The sequence below is a fragment of the Argopecten irradians genome, chromosome 2 (genome assembly GCF_041381155.1).
Source record: "Argopecten irradians isolate NY chromosome 2, Ai_NY, whole genome shotgun sequence".
Classification (NCBI taxonomy): Eukaryota; Metazoa; Mollusca; class Bivalvia; order Pectinida; family Pectinidae; genus Argopecten; species Argopecten irradians.
In genome coordinates, this window is record NC_091135.1 from 55,195,355 (window position 1) to 55,217,661 (window position 22,307).

A 22,307-nucleotide genomic window follows, 5' to 3' on the forward strand; every position below is an offset into this window, starting at 1 on the left:
GATTGTATTTAACAAATCCTATATCAGCGAAATAAATTATCTATGTCTCTGCCTATATGTGCCTTTTACAGTTCTAAGGCAGCTGTAGAGGACATGTAAAAATGGAAAAGGTCCCAGGGGCAGGCCTAACAATACATGTTATACCCCGGATAGATAATTGTAATGTTGCCCAGAGGTATACACCAGGGTTCACTTCTTGGTCAAAAACGTTAATGTACATTTAAACGTTTTATCAAAATGAATGTTCCCTTTCACATAATATTTTCAAAGGTATAGGATACCTACTTCAATGCAAATTTTGACAGGAGAATTGTGTAGACTAGTTTATTTCAAAAAAGGCTTCAAATAATCATGACACAAACCCAATGGCACTAACCACAGGGAAATTGATTATATAATATGTAACTAATTTCTCATAACCCTGTGCATCTAACATTTATGTACATTGCATTTAGCAACATTGTATGTTAATATAGTACATAAAATACATGACTGTGCACTTAACAAGTACTCATGCCCTTAATTAAATTGATGTCAAAATCTGTCTTAGCAAATTGCTCACCTCCGTGGAAGGGCGTATGCAAAAGTAGCTAGGCCTATATCATGCATTTATACTCACAGGCATTTGACATTCTCACAAATATATGCTTCGAGATCTTTATTCATTTCCCATATTAATTCTCACTGGAAATTTACATCAGAATATTCTATTATGCTTATCTGTACCAGAGACATAGATATACGTCGCTGTCTTTTCGAGCCGAGGAAATAGTTGCAAGCGTAGCTAATGTAATCGCTTTCCCTGCATTTTGATACTCAGAAATATGTTCCTCGCCGGTTTTTCATGCTTTGAAAATAAACACAAAATCTTTAAAAATAAATAAATAGATAAGCATACATATGGTGCCAAGAAATTGGTATGATTATGTAGTATGCAATATCGGCCGATTTTTCTATACGACTCTCTATAAGTGATTTGAAAAAGGACCAGGGCCAACAGATAAAACATTACCTGGATAGTTATCTGTACCTACAACATGGAGGTCGTCTTGTTGGTGTTTTCTTTGGTCATTCTGGCCAATGGCGCTCCAGAGCTCTTGAAAAATCCTGACTTTGAGAGTACGTCTTTCTCTGGAAACTGGCAGTGCCAAGGATGTACAGTGACGAGCAGCAGTGACAGTTACCATGGTCACCACAGTGCTAAAATCACACACAGGTAGGGAACCTTGTAACTCTGTAATAGGTACTTATTTTAGATATTTAAGTTTGCTTTCTGAAGTACTTCCCGTGAAATAGTTTAATGTTAGGTAAATTAAGAAGGAACCACGCAAAATTGAGCGTGTGACCTGAATTTAATTAACGGGCATGAGTAAGAATGCCAAAAGTAAGAAAACAAAATGTGCATGTTATTGCATTGTGTAAAACTAAGATTATTAAATAAAATAATACTAATAATGATCCTCTATAGCCCAGTGTCACTCTCCGCCCTTCCGTAAATAAAAAGTTAAAAAAAAGGAATCCTATACCATAAATGTTGTTTTTTTTCTTCAGAGAATTGTTAACAATAATTTGTTTTTTGACAATTTTAGGTCACACAATTGGGCTGGACTAGCTCAATCCATCAACGTTTCGCCTGGACAAAGATATGTCTTTAGTGCGCATGTCAAACTGCTCAACATGGGAAGTGGACATATGTTCCACAAACTCCAGATCATGATCAAGGAAACCATAAACGGTATCTATAAATAGTATATCTCTGTTTACTAACTCTGTACAGCATAGGATTGATAAGACATATGGCATGTCCCATTCATTCCTTCGTTCCATAATTATAGAAAATGATCGACCTTTTTATTTGTAAATCTAAAAGAATTAAAACTTTATGTTTGATTTCCATTAATTAAATATATTTGTAATATTTTCAAGCAATTGCTTTTATATAATTTTTCAGATTTTTTTTTCTTATTAAGATTTTGTGTTTTTCCTATTTTCATTGGAAGGTCAAGATAAGTACATAGACACCGCCGACAGTCCTAAGTTACGTACAGACAGTGGCTGGGTGGAGGTAGCATTCGACTTTACAGTACCTAATAGTAAGTCGTGAATTATTAAAAAATTATATTAGAACTTGGACACCTAACATCATATGTAACTATTGACATGTTCTGTAGCTTGAAAATTGTGACAAAAATGTGCATTTTAGAAAATAATCCACAAGGTTCGGGACATAATTCATGGCGCCAAATAAAACCATGCCATTAGTGTCTATAGCAAGGACTACATATACCAGACTTGAAAGGATTTGACTTTACAAAGGCATATATACGCATCGAGTTCTTTTTGGCGTTAACACGCATATTGTACAACACAAAAATGGCATAGAGGAATGCATTTTAATCACCACAACTCCCCTATTGTATATACTTACGAACAAAGAACATAAAACGAAGACTTTGTGAAAAAATGTTCAACTACTGTAGTTTAGGCAAAACACGGATATTCGAGAGAAAATAATAAAAATAATGAATTTAACATTTCTTATGAACAGTTTTCACACTATGCCCAGATGACATGGTATTATTGAATAGGTGCAATGGTATCAATTACATACCTGTAATTGATTGGTATAGACTCTAGTAGACACAATGACATGGTTATTTGGCGACAGAAATATGTCCCGAACCTTGTGGAAGGTTTTCTTGAAATGTGCATTTTCCTCACATATTTTGTCAAAACTTACAGACACCGGAGACATGTTCAGAATTTCGAGTGCTCGCTTCTGGTTTCGATTTCTTGCAGCCATTTTGGATGGCATAAGTAAAAACTGAAATCAACTATTTATGTAACTTGAGTTAAAAATAATTTCAGTCTGTTTTTGTTTACAGTTTCTTTTGATATATAAGGAATGAACAAACAGGCCTGTGCTAATGTTATTTCTTGTCGTCTGTCGCTTTCACGGGTGTTTGCACATACTGAACAGATGTTAGACATTTTTTTCCCCATTTTTTGCATATAACACGTTTACAAATACATGGGACATCAACAACAATTTGACAGGATATATACATTACATTTCTATATAAAAAAAAAAAACCACCATAAGAAACATAACATAGTATGCGGAGTAAGTACATATACGTGGGAAAAAACTGTTTGATGAAATCTTTTGGTGAAGATGAATTTGCGAATTACTATATTTGATAAATTAATTTGGCCGGCTTTTAGAATCTTTATAGAAAAAAAAATGTATGTACTTGTACATGTATTTTGATTGATTTATGAACAGCTTATAGTAATAATAATATTGGTGATGGGAGGTAACCCAGCAGGGCTCGACATTAACTTTTTAAGGACTTGCCCTGTCGGGCAGATGACCATAAAAACCTAACTGCCCGACTGGAAATTTGACTTGCCCAATAAAATTTAATGAAAAATGGTAAAATTTCTCTACTTTTATGATTAATTTATCATTCCTTTCGATCTCCTTAATTTTTGTGTTTTCTATGGGCTCATTGAAGAATTAATAATACACTTTAGTAAATATAACAAAATATCTTAGAAGTTAATATAAACTAATACTGGATGCTCCACCGCTGACAAATGACATTTTTTCACTATCAAAAACACGAGCAGACGATTTAGTATTTCTCTTCAGTTACAAAAGTTACTTACTTTCCACCATTACCACCATTGAACAGTTTGAGCTTCTAATTTCACTTCAAGTTAAAGTTACAAAAAATAATTAATTGCATCCCGAAAAAATTCCGTGGCACTATATCCTATATGGAATTAAGTACTGATTGCGCATGCACCAAAGGCAAAATAAATTATTTTATAATATTTTTTTGTGTTAATTAGACATATATATACACGATTAAACACCAATTATTGTTCAAGTGATTAATATCATTTATGCTCTGTCGGCGGTGGAGCATCTTTAAAAAGATGAATGTTCTTTTGTTTGTTTTGCTTGAGGCGGGTAAAATATTTTTGCACAAAATATATCACTTCTTCCTTGCCTATTTTACAGATCTTCATCAAATCTATATATATTTCCAAATTGCCGAACCCGAAGTGAATTATCTCGTTGATTCAGCGAGCTTTCAACTACTTCCATCCGACGCAAACTGGAAATCTGAAGCCAATACCAGGATTGACAATATCAGGAAGGCTCCCATCACTGTAAAGTAAGTCAGGATAATGCCTGTTTATAGTTTATGAGCATGGACTTATATTTTTTATTTGCTGTTTTAAAAAGGCATACATTTTGTTTACGAATGACTCATTTGAGAATATGATAAGGAGTTCTTTACTCTATGTCCACCCTTTGAACGTACATGTATTTGTGATAAATGCGAATGACAGAGGCTTCATTCTTTATTTGATAACAAACCATTATGGTATCCACTAATTAGTTCAGCCACAGATTTATTTTTCAAGCACAAAGATAATCTTTGTAAGAATAAAAGTTAAGGTATCCGGTTTTATTCTAGAATTGAGCATGTTATCAATTGTGTTCACAATCCTTATCCATTTCATTTTAAAAACATGCCATATGTATAATGTTTGGCGATAAATTAAAAAAAAAAATCCGGGGAAACATTTAAAAAAGTAATAACAGGGATTACAGGGAACAAGTAATAAAAATTTAACAGTATATTGGTGTTTTTTTTTTTTTTTTTTTTTTTTTTTTTTTTTTTTTTTTGTTGAAATAATTATTTCAATCAAATGCTTATGAAAACATATAAAAGAAATGCCTTAATTATATACAAAGTTTAAGATTTACTCCAATGGAATATGAATACAAATGTAGAATATATAGCCGATACAATTTTGACATGTTTGTGCATACCAGGGTATACGTAGGACTTCCTCGATATGCTTTGAACTTTAAACAACATCGAGCTCAGTACAGTTTCTGTGGGATGTTAAATTAGTCTCAATGTGCTCAAGATAATTTTTGGAGGGGAATGTAATTGTACTCGCACTTGTGAAAAAAAGGGGTACACCTCTGTCTTCTGTGCGAAACCAAAACAGAAATATGTTGGAAAAAGTAATTTGGTTACAGTGAAATGTAATCGATGGCAAGCTACTGCTGTAGCAATTGTGAAATCATCTATCTGAAATAAGTTGATGCATATTCTTGAGCATGACTTGAATTCTTCTGATTTTACTAAATTTCGTTTGATTTTATTTCTGAATGTAAGTGATCATAATAATTGGGTTCCATAAAACAAATATTTGTAGGCGTAATCAGTACCAGGTCATATTATTTTAGTGGGCAATTGACATATTTTAATGGGTATTTTACTCGTGTGTATTCAGGATAATTGGAGCACTGCAGACAGTATGCATCATGCTTATACATCATTTTTTTAGTTTTTGGTTACGATTTTGTATCATTATTGTATTCGTTATTTTGAATAGCACTGTCTTTATAATTACGGGGTATCAGTTATAATACCGGAGTATTTTACACGAATTCAGCTTTATTGATTTTATTTTCATTTGCAAACACTTTTTATTTACTTTTTTCCCACATATATAATAGTATAGAAAAAGATTACAAGCGCAAGTGTCACAAATACTTGGTTTTGATGTATGCGTTTCTTTGTACATGTATTTAATCTGTCTAGATATCATTAAATTTATTAGTGGAGTTTTGTGTATGGATATGTTGCAGTTTACACAACTTGCATGGATCTGGGTACCAAGTTGAGGTAAGAATAACTGTCAATTGTCATGAAAGAACTATAGCACACTTGTGGTTATTACCCAAGGGTAACAATGGTTAATTGATGTCCGCAGGTTTAGTAATCATCACTAGTTAATAGTTAATCACATGTATCGAAATGCATCTAAACATCGATATGAAAAGAAACATTAAAAGATCCTTTCAAGCTCATTCGAATACATAATTAGTGAGAACGAAAATAAGACTAGACCCAAGTTTCCTCCTATAATTAATAAGGGGATTACAAGACAGAAGACCCTTATTCCACACCAATACATGATTTATTCATTATCATATTATTTTCCAGATTCAGCAAACGAAAAGTAAATTTGCATTTGGGTCCGCAGTACACGCGGATAAGATCGTCGACCAATCTCACCAGGCCTACCAACAGTTCTTCTACGACAACTTTGAGTGGGCCGTGTTGGAAAATGCTCTTAAATGGAGGCAAATGGAATCGAGTCAAGTACGTCCAGTTACTATGAACATGTAGTGTATTGTAGCTTTGCTTTAATTGAACTGATTCAGATTATAAATAATTACAGTTCTAACCATTTGTTTCTACCTCTGCCTATTTCTTTAGTTTACCACTAAGTCTCACTGGTTATTATTTAAGGCCGAAACAAAATTACACCCGAAATAATAAACTGCGGTTAATATACTTGATTCTAAAGTACAAAACCGATGAAATTACTTTAATTTTAATTTTATTTATTACAAGAGGTAAACTTAATATCTAGTTTTCAAGATTTGGTAAGCTTTATAAAGAAATATGAAAAAAATACTCGCTATGCATTCCACATGTCCTTTTGACCATTATGTATAATGTACATATTTGTTGCATTAGCCCATTCAACGATAATTGAAGATTATGTTGATATTCGTTCTTTATACTGAATACTTTTCCAGGGCCATCCTAACTTGGACAGACCAATGACAGCTGTAAACGCTCTACGAGGAAAAGGGTATTTTTTCTTCATTTATAGGCTTAAACAACATCATTTTTTTAATGGTATGAACATAAGTTCAATGATGTCACAAAATGACTGATGTTTTAGAGAAAATTGTAAGTACACGTAGTCGACAAGTGGTAATGACTATCAGATAATATTCTCGCTAATGTTAAGCATAAAATGACGACATCCTGGGATCGTATCGGCAGGATTTCCTTTGAAAACATAATTTTCAATCATATGTCTCAGTCAGCTTTTGGATAAAACCTTCATCTGCTTTAACATTGCGTGGAAGCCAGACACGTCTTCATTGATATATAAAATCGTTGTGTTGAATTTTCTGAAGTCATATCTATTTTTTATAGAAAATTACCAACTTCACTAAATTTAACACAAAGTAAGCTGTCAGCATGCTTGGAAAACTTTCTTAATAAAATCACGAGATTGTATGACTATTCCAATGTTGTAGTGTCAAGGTCAGAGGTCACAACATGTTTTGGGGGACTCATGGGAGACATCCTGATTGGTTAGACGGAATGGGACAGTCCGAACTCCTACAAGCCATGCACACACACATCAATGACGTCATATCACGCACCAGAGGAAGGTACGATAATTCTCATCATGGTTTGAAAGAATGCACTGCATAGCAGCATTGCCTTAGCTAACACCCATACAATTGTATTAAAAAGAGATAAAACATTTTTCATCTGGTATGTATTTGTGTTAGTCTAGAGCACTGGGACGTGTACAATGAGAATCTCCACGGTACATACTTCGAGCAGCATACTGGTCACCCAAATATTACCATGGAAATGTTTAACTGGATTCACCAAACCGAGCCAGGAGTTAAACTGTTCTTGAACGAATACAATGTGGCATCCTCAAGCCAGATGACAACGGTAAGGATTTATTAAAGTAACTTATCGTACAGTGAAGTTTTATTTATGCACATATTTTTTATGTTTCGAGTTAAAGTTACTAAATCATTAGATTTACATAGATTTCTTAGAGTTTTTGACTTCCTACAAACGTTCTTATACCTGAAATTAGAAAGTTTTCAAAATTACAACATTTAATTTGAACTATTGGCAATGTTTATCAACGTTAACATATCGCCAAACACAACAAGAAATAGTATCTGTCGGCATTGGCTGTTTATAATGGAAAGAACCGAGTGCATCTTTGAGTTCGGAATCGAGGTCGCTGAAAATCTCATCCGGCTAATGGATATAGATGTAATAACACCACTAAGAGGCAACTTATATTTTTATCGGTTACATTGGCCTGATTAAGCGTAATAGCCGATACAAAGAAACGTAAGGGGGGGGGGGGGGGGGTGCAAAGGTCCTCAATATTTGGACCCCCCTCCTCGCCCCGCACCCACAGGAGGAGATTGATTCTTTAATTCAACACACAACCATATATACTTTATAAACTTTTTTCATATATCGTTGAGTAGAATCCTTGTACACATTTATAGACAGTGGCGTCGATATAAACGGAAACTAATGAATACGCAAATTGCCATGCTAGCGCCAAAGGTGCGATATTTTGGTGTTTGGGGGGGGGGGGGGGGAGGGTGTTCGACAATCTCCTACGAGAAAAAAATATTACGATTTAGAATGGCTACGATGAGTTTAACGATGCATTTTGATGAATTTGCGAGCGCCGAAACCGCGAGAATTTGGTGTTTGAGGGGTCCAGGGGGTCTCCCCCGGGAAATACATTACGATTTAGAATTTTACGATGCATTTTGATGAATGTGGGAGCGCCTGAAGGCGCGAGATTTGGGTGTTTGAGGAGGTCCGAGGGTCTCCCCCCCCGGGTAAAAATATTAGATTTAGAATGGTTGTGATGAGTTTTACAATATATCTTAAAGATTTTAAAGCATTCTTAACATAATACTTTTTGTTTTATTTAAAGTTACCTGCATTAATAATTGGTAATTGTGAATGCCGTCATATTTATGCAACTCGATCTGAACATACTGGCTTCACACCATCGGTACATTGTTGTTACTTTAACACAAAATAATAATGAATTAATTGTTTTGCTAAGTCATATAAACAGATGAATCTTTTAAGAGACATTTTTTAAAATAGTACGTAGAACCCTCTGATTGACATTTTAAGTCTAGTTCACGAAAATGTGCAGGAGGACCATTTTTTCTTTCAAATGTGCAATTTTAGAACATTTCAGTCGGCGAAAACAAGAAATATTTGCCCTCGTCCTGGGAAACGGGGAGGCGATTGCCCCCCCCCCCCCCCCCCGAACCCCTCCAACCCCGCCCCCACCTCCCCACAACCGCTTCCTACGCCCCTGCATCTACATTGTCAAGTAAAACAGCATAGTTCTATGAAGTTTTAGAGTATTTGATGGAAATATGACAAGAAGTGAGAGGTATTTTCACCCGTTAATTATGTATATATTATACATAAATACAGGTGTACATGTACATTATTAAGCAAACATATATGTACATAGGTCTACAATGTATATGTAAGGTATATTTTTGCTTTGAATACATAAAAGTACACATAAAATTTAGATATATAGTTAGGCTGATTTTTTAAAGTAAATCAGATGTAAAAAAGTTATATAACTAGTGACATATAGTGGAATGTCCATTAGACGGATAGAGACTATAACTAGGTATATATAGGGAATGTCCATTAGACGGATATACACTATAACTAAGGATATGTAGGGAATTTCCATTAGAAGGATATATATTATAGCTAGGGCTATATAAGGAAAGTCCATTAGACGGACAAAGACTATAACTAGAGATATATAGGGAATGCCCATTAGACGGATTGACATTATAACTAAGGATATACAATGTATACGGAATATCAAATATTGATATAATGATAAAAGAAATACACGTACTTACTTAGTCCGCTAAAACATGCCTATATTATTAGTTTTTCGTCATTTTTTCCTTATTATAAAGTCTATATATTAGGCCATTTTTTTAAAAGCCTAATAATATTGGTAGGTTTAGCGGAATAGTACATAATATCATGACAAATGAAAATAAAATAATGGCAGAAGCAAGTATAAAACCATATAATATAATGAAAACCCTTCTTTATGGCTACAAAAACCTGTACAGTATAGGATTATTTACACTTAGAAACTCTTCACAAAACTTTTGCATACGTTTCAACGTTTATTAGATTAACACAGTAATCAGGAACCTGTAGTCGATAAATTTGTGTTTTCAGTCGATAGTAGATATGTCCATTAGACAGATGAGATTTCCTTCGATCGGATGTTTGGAATGTTCACGCGTCGCGCATGCACATAGGGGTTGTTTACACTCGCCGAAAGATAATAATATGAAATAGTGACTAGGTCGGTCCTATTTATTTTCAGTTTTTCTCCATTTTGAACAAAATTGTCATACAAACTTTTAAATATTGTTATTACCACAAAGTACACAACTTTTACAATTAATTTTAGTCCTATAATTCTTTTTATCTTTTATTACATGATTTTTTAGCGATTTAGTCCCTTTAAGTTTCCAATTTTATTTATTCCGAGTGTAAATTACCGAATTGGGCGCTAATGATAGTACCTATACAGATCCGTTAAAATGTTGTATGCAAATCAAGCAATATTACCATACAGATGAATTTCACAATTTTTTAATAAAACTGTTCTGGGACTAATATTATCGTTCACTTTCGCCAACTGCACAGGGAAAATAATTTTAAAGATATTTCCTGCCTGATGTCCAATTAATAGGTCAATTTATATTTATTATTGTCAATGAAAATTGATCAAAATTGAAATTAAAAAAATTGAATTAGCATTTAGCGTTTAATTCGATTCTGGATGAACTCATATTTCCTTTCAATGTAGACATTCCCAACACACTTGTTTATAAACACAGGCATACAAACAGCAGGCCTTCGAAATGAAGAATGCTGGGATACCTTTGTACGGTATCGGGATTCAGTGCCATACCGGCAGTCATCTGGACATTACGTCATTGAAGGTACGTGATGACGTAACTGGATTAATTAAACTCGACGGGCACTTATTCTAGTGTTTGGTTAATGAATAGAAATATTGATAATTATATGTTTTCCGTTTTAAAGATGGGTTTTGGCAAGTGTTACATTTTGAAACGCTTTTTAATGATAATGCTTGCAAAAACATTTTCGATTTATTTTTTACTATTCTAATTCTTTGTTAAAGGTTTCTAATGTTAAGAAATAAGTTAACTTATTATACACTGCATAATTGTATTAGTGGTATTTCCTACCAGTATCGACTGGATAAGGTAGCAGAGGTCGGACTCCCTATTTGGATAACAGAGTTTACGGTAAATGAAGCAAATGAAAATAGGAAGGCGGACGCCTTAGAAAATATGATGACACTGTTTATGAGTCACCCTGCCGTGGAAGGTGTTCTGCTGTGGGGATTTTGGGACGGACAGATATGGCTTCCCAATTCTGCTTTAGCAACTGGCTCATCTGTACAGGTAAATTAATGTGGATAATAAATTATTAATGTAAGTAACAAAACAGTACTTCTAATCTAAGTTTAAAAATATTAAAATACATATTGTTCATTTTTCGTTCCATTGCAATATATTTACTATCATATATACATATTTATCAATTATAAATCTTAAAATTTGCTGAGGTCCATATGGTGTTATACCGTCCTGACAAATTATCAAATATTGACGGAGAGCATTATTTAATTCTATCAGGGTGATATAACACTATATGGACCGAATCAAAATCTAATTTTATAGTTTAAAAAACTAAACATAAAATTTGCAAATGCTTGTCAATGCTAAAAGCGCTGAAATGAAATAAAAAGACCGCTAAAACTAATCAGTTTGTGAATGATATCAACCATCACTAGATAATTAATTGTAAAGTTAACAAATCACTTCGTAATATGTATGTTTTATATCTGTATATAATGAAAACATGTTAAAGGTACATGTATATTGTGCGCACAATTACAACGCGGAATTCCGAATGATTATGCGGATATGTATCACTTTGCTTACTGAAGTTGAGCGCAAATCAGATATACATATATTCTGAATCAGAAATCTGTAAGTCATTATGGTTACTGTAAGTTTCCTGTTTTATTCAGCCAAACGCTGCAGGTAGACGCTATCAACAACTCTATCATCAAACATGGCGGACTCACGTTACCAAATCTGTAACCGGAAGTGCCGTGCATGCAACAGGATTCATAGGAGATTATACGCTGAAAGTCAAACACAACGGTCAAACCATAAAGACGCAACATTTTACACTGGATAAAGGCGGGGAAAATGTAAACGTCAATCTCTGAAAGGTAGGTACAATGTATTCACGAAAATGAGACCTTACTAAGTATGTTTGGGCCATTTTAGAATAAACACCTAAAATGTTTTATTTATGTTTTTCATAAACATTATAGGCAAATACAGTACGCCCAAGGCCATTTCTCCATTTCAAAACTAAAACGAAAGGAATTATACGTAATCATAAATTAATATCAATTGTTATCATTTTCATATACGCGTTTTTTACGTCAGGAGTATTTCAATTTTGGTGATTGCATCTTGCAAGGAATATTCACTCGAAATCTTCTTTTTTGCGCATTTCTATCCGAACTGAATTTGTATGTTTGATTAAATTTTCAGATACCGTGGTGAACTCTCTACCAATGGCTTTCTGACATATTGTTTTCAGTTATGGAGATAAGCCGAAAATTGTACAATAGGTGGGAGAAAGAACTGTATCGAGGCCCGTCAGGGCCGAGATCTGTTCTTTCTTCCACGTATTGTACAGTTTGAGGCTTATCTCTAACTTAAAACATAGCAAGTCTTTGTGTTAATAAAGTACACTTTTATTTCTAATATAAGACAGTTTTGTCTTTGTCTACGAGCTCTGACAACTCTACCAATGTGCATTCAACCATGACAAATCCAATATAGACAATGGCAACATAGAATTACCTTTGCCGGTGTTATATGTGATGAATAGCATTCATGAACGGAATGCATGAAACATGCTTTTGGGGTGGACAGCTATCTGTAAATTCATTTTCACTATGTCCACCGACAGTGATGGAAGGATATTACTTTCTCAATTTAAGAGATAGAATAAGGAGGTTTTAGTGATGTGTATTACTAAAAGGACATTTCTTTCCAAATTCTGATGTGGTAAAGAAATGACATATGAAACTAGACATGCTATTTAGGCATTTGTTTGAAAGCTTCTTGCTAAAATGAGCGCATATAACAGTGATTTCTAGGCCAGTTCAAAACAGTCGGTGCCCTAAGAACTTTCATTGAATTCAGTTGATTTAAAATTTCGACCTCTCTAGTGAAAATCTTGGATTTTTTTATACCATGTGCAATTTCATTCAACAAGCCAGTGGGATTCAGGTGAAATTCTGAAATATTGTTGAAACAATATCAAATAAGTGTAAAACTACAGTGTAGATGATTTGGAAATTTAAAATCAAAAGTGGTGTTAAAAAACAACAAGGTTTCATCAAATGGAAATTGGAGTTAAAGTTGTAGATAAGTGTTAAATGGTGAATTCATAATAAGGAAGTGTGGATGTGGTTATTTCCGCATCAATAAAGGATTAAATCATTTTCATTTTCATTGTGTGGGATTTTTTTCGTAATTTGGATTAAAAAATAATGGAATATTCCGGCAGGTTGTGTGTTAACATAATTATAGGATTATTCCCGGAGGCATATTCACCCGTATTGTGTAAGTCTCCCATATGCTACCTTTTACTGTCTTATAAGTGACTGTTTTATATTAGACTCACTTATAAGACAGTAAAAGGTAACATATAGGACAGTTACAGGTAATCGTGCGATAACCCGGGAGTTAAAGTACAGAAACAACAATAGATGACACCACAACTATGTTTTAAGATATAGTAAACGCCAGTTTTATTCATGGAAGATCCTTCTTTTATTTCCGTCAGGAACTTTGATTAAGAAAATGATCGCGTCTTGTTTGAAATTACTAATTACTTTTAATATGTTAACCTCACAGAATACAGCTGCCTATTTCAGTTCTTGTACTCGTAGTGGTCAAATAAATAATGCACGACTAATGGAGTGCAGTGCTCTAAATTGTCATTTATTTGCAAAACTTATCGTATACCATCTCCGTTGTGTATATGTGGTGTGGTCGAAGACAACAAACATTTTTACTTGAATGCGGTCGATTTGATGAAATAAGACGATGGTGTTACTTTGGATCGTCTTTGGAGACGAATCTACTACAGCTGACAATAAATCAATATTCTTAGCCGTACAATACTACATAATTAAAACGGGCAGATTTGCTTCTGTCGAATAGTTATATGTAAGATATTACACCCTACACATTTCATTCGAGTTTAAACTTTTAATATATCAACTATCATTATTATTATCAAATGTCAATGCGAGTAAATGAGTAAGAATGGTGTTATCATGGTCCAAAGTTATCGTTTGCTGTTACTGTACATGGTGATAGGTTTACATAAGTATCTGTGACACTTGTTCCTATTTCCGATTGATTTTATACTTGTGTCGTCCTATGGATGGCTGTGTCGGTCGAAATGACGACAAGGAGTAAGGTTGAAGTTTGTTGACGGCTTATTTATTCAATCTGAAGTGTAGACAAAAGTTCTCTCTCTATCATGTGGCCCTAGAGACGGTGACGTAGGTAGATGGGTGTGAGGCGGAAGTACCCAGTCAAGTCTGTCTCAGTCTAATTTCAGTCCGATTTCCGTCTGACTGGGGCCTATTGCGGCCCTCTATTTATAATGATTGGGTACGTGACTGGTGCACGTGCCGTCTGGACAATGATTGCCCCAAAGGTTACCCAGCTCATCCTAAACTGTCAAAATTTACTAATTTTAATTCAGAATACAGCCTTACCGGCGCCTGATGCAGGCTTAACAAAATAGAAATGTTTTGATTTTCTGAATGGACTTGGTTGAGGCTGGACAGAACCGCCTGTAATATGCACATTTTGCGCAAACTATACTGCGCAGTTAAACATGTGTGTGGACTACGTGATGTCCTGTCATTCCTTCCAGAACATTCCACGTAGTCCCTACCATACCCATACCTATTCGGAATCAATTAACTAATAAGTTGGTCACCTTAAGTTTAACACGTGCATAGACCGTGCGATGTCCTGTCATGATTTCCAGAACATCCCACGCAGTCGCTATTAAGTGGGTGCCGTAACAATTTACTGATATTTCGGTCACAGTTTGGCCATGCCTTAAAACAACAACCTAACTCTGGCTGCAAGCACGAGTAAACAATTCCGCGTTACTGACCTTTAGATATACTACACATAGGTACGAGGTCTAAGCAACATTATATACACCACAATAATGCACTATGAAATTAAACACAGCCTAATAAGTATATACATAGTTGTTATTAAAGATGCTCCACCGCTGACAAATGACATTTTTTCACTATCAAAAACACGAGCAGACGATTTAGTATTTTTCTTCAGTTACAAAAGTTACTTACTTTACACCATTACCACCATTGAAAAGTTTGAGCTTCTAATTTCACTTCAAGTTAAAGTTACAAAAAATAATTAATTGCATCCCGAAAACATTCCGTTGCACTATATCCTATATGGAATTAGGTACTGATTGCGCATGCACCAAAGGCAAAATAAATTATTTTATGATATTTTTTATGTTAATTAGACATATATATACACGATTAAACACCAATTATTGTTCAAGTGATTTTGATAGTTTATGTTTGAAAAGCAGAGAAAATATCCCTGTTTCATTTGTCAGACATGAATCAATCTTTGGTGGGATCTCTTGCTTTGATGACCGATGACTGTATGGTTTTGGCTCTCAACTTCGGCTACTTTTCAAAATGTATTTTCTTTAAATAGCATTGTAATTATTGTTAACGGGTGATTGCTTATAGAATATTGGCTCTCTGTTTAGGCACTATATTTTCTTGGCGGGAAGATATTACTACATATTGTATGATGGTAACTTTCTTTGAATAAAGACGAGAAAATGGTCACCACAGTATAAATATAGAGTCAAAGTTAAACTTATGGGATATATAAGTTCCCCAACGCGTGGCTGTTGTTTATCATGTATATCTAAACTCTCGTTTGTGAATTTTCAAATTTAAAAAAAAAGCTCGTGTCTTTTGTAAATTTGAAAACAACAGTCACTTGTTGGAGAACCTCTATATCATGTATCCAGAATAAATCAGACTATTGTTCTGTACAAACAAGCTGTTAATAGATAGACTAGAGCTTTCTTACGACCACCTTTATCGATCTGCATTCTCGAACTCGTTTGTAAATGCTTTTCCCATCACCTGTCGGAAAAAATCACAAAAATCATCTTAATAGGGTAAATCCCGATACATTTTAATAAATATCTTTATTAACCATGACTGCTTATATAAGATAATCTGTATATAAAAGTAACTTCACTGTTTATATTTGGTAACTGATTCTGACAACACATACATCTCGTTTTTTGTAGTTCAAGTAATAGTTTATCTTAAGATTTGCAATCATTTGCCAAAGAATCATTAGTTTTCGTCATAATATCATCAAGTGTAATGTCCTATGAAACACGGGCTATTGATTCTTAGTAGTAGAATCATAGTAAACGTTATACACTGTATCTTATTTATATGCCCAATCACTTCTTCCATAAACACCGATAATTGTAATACAAACATAAATTCAGGATACATCATCATAATCAAGAAAGACATACTCATGTTTTAATACGATCTCAAAACATGTAACTGTTCTGTAAACGGCAAAATCTTATCACATCAAAATAATGTCGAGGAGAAATGTATTTATGTGTATTATCTAGGGAACTACAAAACAATTCAAATTACATTGTCTACCTATTTGTGTAGATTAACAACACATTCTTAAGCAAATCATAATAGTGAGACAAAACGAAAAGTAGAAAACGTCTTTGAAGATAACATTTCTACCTAAAGATAACAAAATAATTAGCACATTTTCAAGGCCCACTACCTTTCCGAAATGGCTTTTGATTTTAAAATGGTAATGTAAAACCATATTGATAACTTTGTAGAATCGCAATAGGTTATTTTCAATACTGCACTTATCATTCTGAACGATTGAATAAATAAACTGATACTTTTAATTTTTTAAGTTTCTCATCATCACCCTAATGATCACACGTTAATTGGCTATCATTGCACCAGACGGTAAAATACTTCACTGTAACATAGGCTACACAAGAAATCCTGTTTACTGATGTAACCTCATCTTACACCATCAATATTTGCTTTTAAAACATAATTCGCCTGATAAACAGTGATTTCGCCCGTGTAATATTTTTTGCATATGTCACTAGTGTAATATGACCTGAATGGATTTTCATTGGCTAGAAATTCATTGTGACGTCAGACAGAAAGAATAAAATGGCGTCAGGAAAAATGACGTGACGACGGGAGTAAATGGCGGTCTCTGCTGGATTTTCGAATTACATTTTGACGTGACATTCCTTTTTTATGTAGGTATTTGTAGATATATGATAAAAATTATCTTAAATTTGTGTTCATTTCATATGAGATTTTATGAAACTCGTCTCGAAGTTTTAATTTTTGCTCGCCAAGGTTCGCAAAACTAAAGACTTGTTAAACTCGTTTCATATGAAATGAACAGTCATACAAGATCCTATAGATCTATAAGTTATTATTGCTTAAAAGAAACTTCTGGTTTTTTTCTCTCAGAAAAGTAGTGGGCCTTTACTGTAAGGGTATAGTACAAGCATTCCCCCGAAAATAACCCAGATCATCACATTGTCAATAAGTAAGAGAACCATACTAATTATACCATACAACATAATATTAAGTACCTATTATGCTAAACAGTCCAGGGATATGATGATGTATGGTGACTTCAAAACCATTACTACGTCGTAACTTTTAAACATTGAATATTTGACATTAGTTAGCAAAAATTCTATCTTACTATGAAAGTACGGATTTATTTCACACAAAAAACTAATATTGTTTCAAACCCTACATGTACTATGTAACTTTTCAGACAGTGTTTGTCCCTTTGATAAACCAACAGAAACAATTAGTTTTGAAGACGTTTGAGCTTTGATACAAAACCCTTTCGGAGACAATTATGGAAACTATAATCAATATCTTTTCGTTGCGGTTTGTACGCGTCAATATATGCACATTGTAATCTAAAGGGTGCATATGGTACATACGTTAATTGGATTGTCTTTTAGGAATTATCGGTAACTTAGCGTTTGTTAAAGTGATAGTGAGTAATCGTATCCATTTCATAGTGCTACATACACCTGAAGACACGTCAGCACATGTCGGCAAGTCACAATATACACGTACGAAGGAATCATAAAAACGATTAGGGAGCATTATTCTACAACATATATTCCAGTTCTTTAAATAAAAAGTCGCATGTAATTAGTAAACAAACTTATCAAATGACATTCATATCTCATGAATAAAAAATCTACAAACTATATGTACGTCGGAATAAATAGAAAATACTTTCGTATAATAATATATAGAATACCTCCAAAAAATTGGAATCTTGTTAACTGTGAAAAATAACTATCTAATGAAAAACAGATCCATAAAAATTGTTCAATAATGCGTAACAGTTCTAAATTATGAACTATAGATTAGTCGATAAGCCACATTGGAGACCAAGAACAGATGTTATTTCGTGAAACTAATGAATCAACGATCGGGTATAAAATTCTGATGATTATCACTCAAATATAAGTCATTCAAACTGATGACACGATTTTATTTACAATCATAATTATTTTATATCATGATAGACTCCAACATATTATTCATGGTCCATATTACCTTAAAAATACCGCAATAGATCTTCACTAATTCAAGAAAACAGTGTAGTGATGTTTTCATCATTTCTCTTCAGATTTCGATAGTTATTACATATATTACATCTTACCTTATTATTTCCTTTAAATGTTTTTTTTATAAATTATATATATATACATATCTACATGCATACATATTGTTCCACCACCCAGGTAATAGCAATCATTAGAAATACATTTGACGTTTTACAACATGTAAACATCAAAATTCTATATAAAATTCAGATAAATACCCTGTATCAGTTAGACATTCCAATTTACCGGCGATTATTACTAGCATAGTTTAGGTACACTATGACAATATGACATTAATAGTTACAAAATACGTATAAACGCTTTCAAAGTATACCTTCTGAAGAGGACTTGTCCTATGATACTCCACCCAAACCGGTACCTGTCCATCCTTATTGACCTCGTCTAAGTTGTCGGTTTCCTCCTACTGATCTGCAGTTGGTATCCTTTAATCTGATCCTTAGATACTGCCTTGCCTTCTTTCAACGTTACAATGTATTACTTCAAACAGATACACTATATTACATGAAAAAATGTATCACTTTATACGTATGAAACTATTGATTCCATACTATCTCACGCTGCTACCATGAATATGGTGCACTACCTCTTCGCATACCTGTACTTTTAATTTAACGCCATTTCTTACTTTCGTCAATTAGGAAACGCGGGATGTCTTTCAAAACTATTTCGCATCTGATCCAAACCCAATCATATCGAAAAGTTTATAGGATATATTTTGACACTATTTTGATAAATATGTTAATACAATACACGTTTTTACATCAATATAAAGACGCAGTTGTGTTTACAAGAGCCATGCCATGCTACAACAGGTTATTGAATGCATATATACAAAATACCTTTAAATAATCACAAAAATATACGGTATCTATATCAAAGAGAGGTATATATAGGTTAGACAAGACACTGATTGAAAAAGTATAATACAACACCCATGACACAAAGAGATTACTGTTTTTGTTGTCATTGTCTCAAAAGTAAGAGATCCCAGAGAGGTCTTGGCACTCACCATAGAATGATATATGTCAGTCAATGGTCAAAATATTTTCACTGTTTTTTTACATAGCTTTCTTTGAAATACACATAACAACTGACGTCTGTCAATACCATTTACTGTACGATACTACACGTATAGCTTGGTTTAAAATAAAACCTTGCAGCTAGTTTTCAACTCAACCCTTCACTACAAACCAAAAGTTCATTTTGTAGCATGTTTAGAAAACTAAGCCATTGGAAGATCATGCACTCCAAATACAACTTCAGGTAAACATATAATCAGCAACAGCAATACTAATACAGAAACAGATATACATACATAGTATGAAAATAAAAAATAAAGACGATAATGGTCCGAGAACAAACGTGTACACCCGTTTCTTACAGAAACCATTTGATTTCCTTTACTTGAGGACATATCATCAACAACCTCTTTAGATATAAAGTAAGCTTGTATTCTATGTAGCAAATCATTCATTTATACATGAACTGCTATATGAATTATATGACAAACACTGAATAATAGTCAAAGTTCATACCAATGATCTGTTTTTTAACATAGATACCTGGAAACAGAAGATTTGTAGGTAAATATTGGTAAAAAATAACAACCGTTTAGTATATAAATAATATCTAAACTTGTCTTAACTTAAATAGAAGCACTACATATAAAAATTTATGACAACTAAGAAGCATTACAAGAAAAATAAATCAATTATTTTTCGAACACAATATGATGGTAAATATAAATGAATCAAAATAGGGCATGGTTCTAGCCATCAAACCCCCATTTCCAACAATGCTCACTCCACCCCACTACCCCACCCATACCCCTGACCCATACCCCCATCCCAACCCTGAACCTCACCCCAACCCTAATAATCCAAACCCCTCGCCTAGACCCTGCCCTGCACCATAAAATCTTATGTCATCGCCTATCAAAAATAACAATGTACTTGTGTCACAGCCTATCAAAAATAACAATGTACTTGTGTCACAGCCTATGAAGCTAAACCCATCTACTTCTTAAATTTTCAATAAACTTGGTATTTCTTCCCCTCCACATGCTTAACGTTAAATAAAGGACCTTTAGTCTTCTTAACTTATAAGAGTATTCTGTTCAAAGAAAATATTGATATGACTTTTTATACACTAAACTGAATACTAAGTGACACATAGCTCACAATATCTTACAGCCTTTACAGATATCATACAGCCTTTACAGATATCTTACAGCCTTTACAGATATCTTACAGCCTTTACAGATATCTTACAGCCTTTACAGATATCTTACAGCCTTTACAGATATCTTACAGCCTTTACAGATATCTTACAGCCTTTACAGATATCTTACAGCCTTTACAGATATCTTACAGCCTTTACAGATATCTTACAGCCTTTACAGATATCTTACAGCCTTTACAGTGAACTAGAACACTGACACGTCAGAAAGGGCCCCGCTATGTGTCTGACGTGCTTAAGTGGAAAAGTAGTATTTTGACAACGAATTCTTCCGTGTTAGCTATATGTTGCTAATAAATAATTAATGTCAACATTAATTGGGAAACCGATGATGGTACATTATTATAATTCTTTGGAAAAAGGTCTTCCAAGTATTTAACTTGAATCCTGATTCCAAGCTAACATTACATTAAGAGCATACAATTAACTCAAATACCCCTTTTAAACAAGGTAAACCTCATAGTTTGCTGAAGAAACACATAACAAATGTGAAAGGAAGGGAATAAAGGTCTTGCTCAAATATTTCAATCATGTAAAAGTTTTTTTTCCATAAGAGTTGTATCTGCAAATAAACTCTGTGGAATGGTATATCTTTTCTTTGTCTCTGGAAAAACTTACTTCAGGATAAATTCTGAAAAAAAAATATCAAGTTAGATGAAACTGTTCTAAGTGAATATTGTATACTAGTTCATAGTAAATGTTATTTCTTACCCATCACATAAGATCTACAAATATTTGCTTGTTAAATTTGACCTTGACCTTTGACTTAGTAACCTTGGCCCATGACCTTACCTTTGGACAGTCAACTCCTTGTTTAATTCTGAACAACTTTGCATCATAATGTTATAACAAAATGTTTATCAGTTAAGAGCAACAACATTGTGATTTTTTTAAATGTTAAAATCCAAGATGGCCGATTTTTTAATTTAATTTCAGCCTGAAAAATTACCAAGCAGATCTAGGATGGATGGGGAATCATCATGTAAAATATGGGGAAAATACTCCACTCCCTTCCATCATTAATGTGCAAAAGAAAAAAAAACGGACAGACGGACGGACGGACAGACGGACAGACGGATGGACAACCTGATTACTATAGGGCACCCGCATCTCGATGCGGGGCCCTAATTAAGAAATCGTTTTGGATAAATATTTTTGAACCTAACCTGTCCTAACGTCAATATTATATTCCAGGTCAAAATACTTATTTAGATTGTTTTATATCTGAATTATGTTACAAGCCTCTAGTAAGACCATTAACTTAGTGTTATCACTCTTAATTTTAAAATTTTCGTTTATATTCAATGAATGAAGCTTGCATTGATTAACCCCTGACATAACTTTGCAAGAAATATTTCATTGAACACAGCCTGATTGCAATACCCAAAGACCAGCACATGTGCATATTCACTTTTACAC

At 33.7% G+C, this 22,307-nt stretch overlaps 1 protein-coding gene across 1 annotated transcript; it reads left to right on the forward strand.

The window, feature by feature from the left end:
* Nucleotides 1-870: 870 nt before the first annotated feature.
* Nucleotides 871-13,325, forward strand: LOC138315991 (uncharacterized). Its single transcript, XM_069257447.1, has 13 exons — nucleotides 871-1,216; nucleotides 1,590-1,735; nucleotides 2,001-2,093; nucleotides 4,031-4,187; nucleotides 5,684-5,720; nucleotides 6,042-6,200; nucleotides 6,644-6,699; nucleotides 7,157-7,294; nucleotides 7,418-7,589; nucleotides 10,592-10,696; nucleotides 10,970-11,185; nucleotides 11,818-12,024; nucleotides 12,356-13,325. Exons 1-12 carry the CDS (start codon nucleotides 1,038-1,040, stop codon nucleotides 12,019-12,021), a joined length of 1,662 nt encoding a protein of 553 aa, XP_069113548.1. The 5' UTR covers nucleotides 871-1,037; the 3' UTR covers nucleotides 12,022-12,024; nucleotides 12,356-13,325.
* The last annotated feature ends 8,982 nt before the right edge of the window (nucleotides 13,326-22,307 follow it).

Bases quoted from the DNA above. Each gene is read 5' to 3' on its own strand.
- LOC138315991 (XM_069257447.1), top strand. From the start codon at position 1,038: ATGGAGGTCGTCTTGTTGGTGTTTTCTTTGGTCATTCTGGCCAATGGC. The intron at 1,217-1,589 runs GTAGGGAACCTT...TGACAATTTTAG, and splicing joins AGTGCTAAAATCACACACAG to GTCACACAATTGGGCTGGAC. The intron at 7,590-10,591 runs GTAAGGATTTAT...TTATAAACACAG, and splicing joins CCTCAAGCCAGATGACAACG to GCATACAAACAGCAGGCCTT.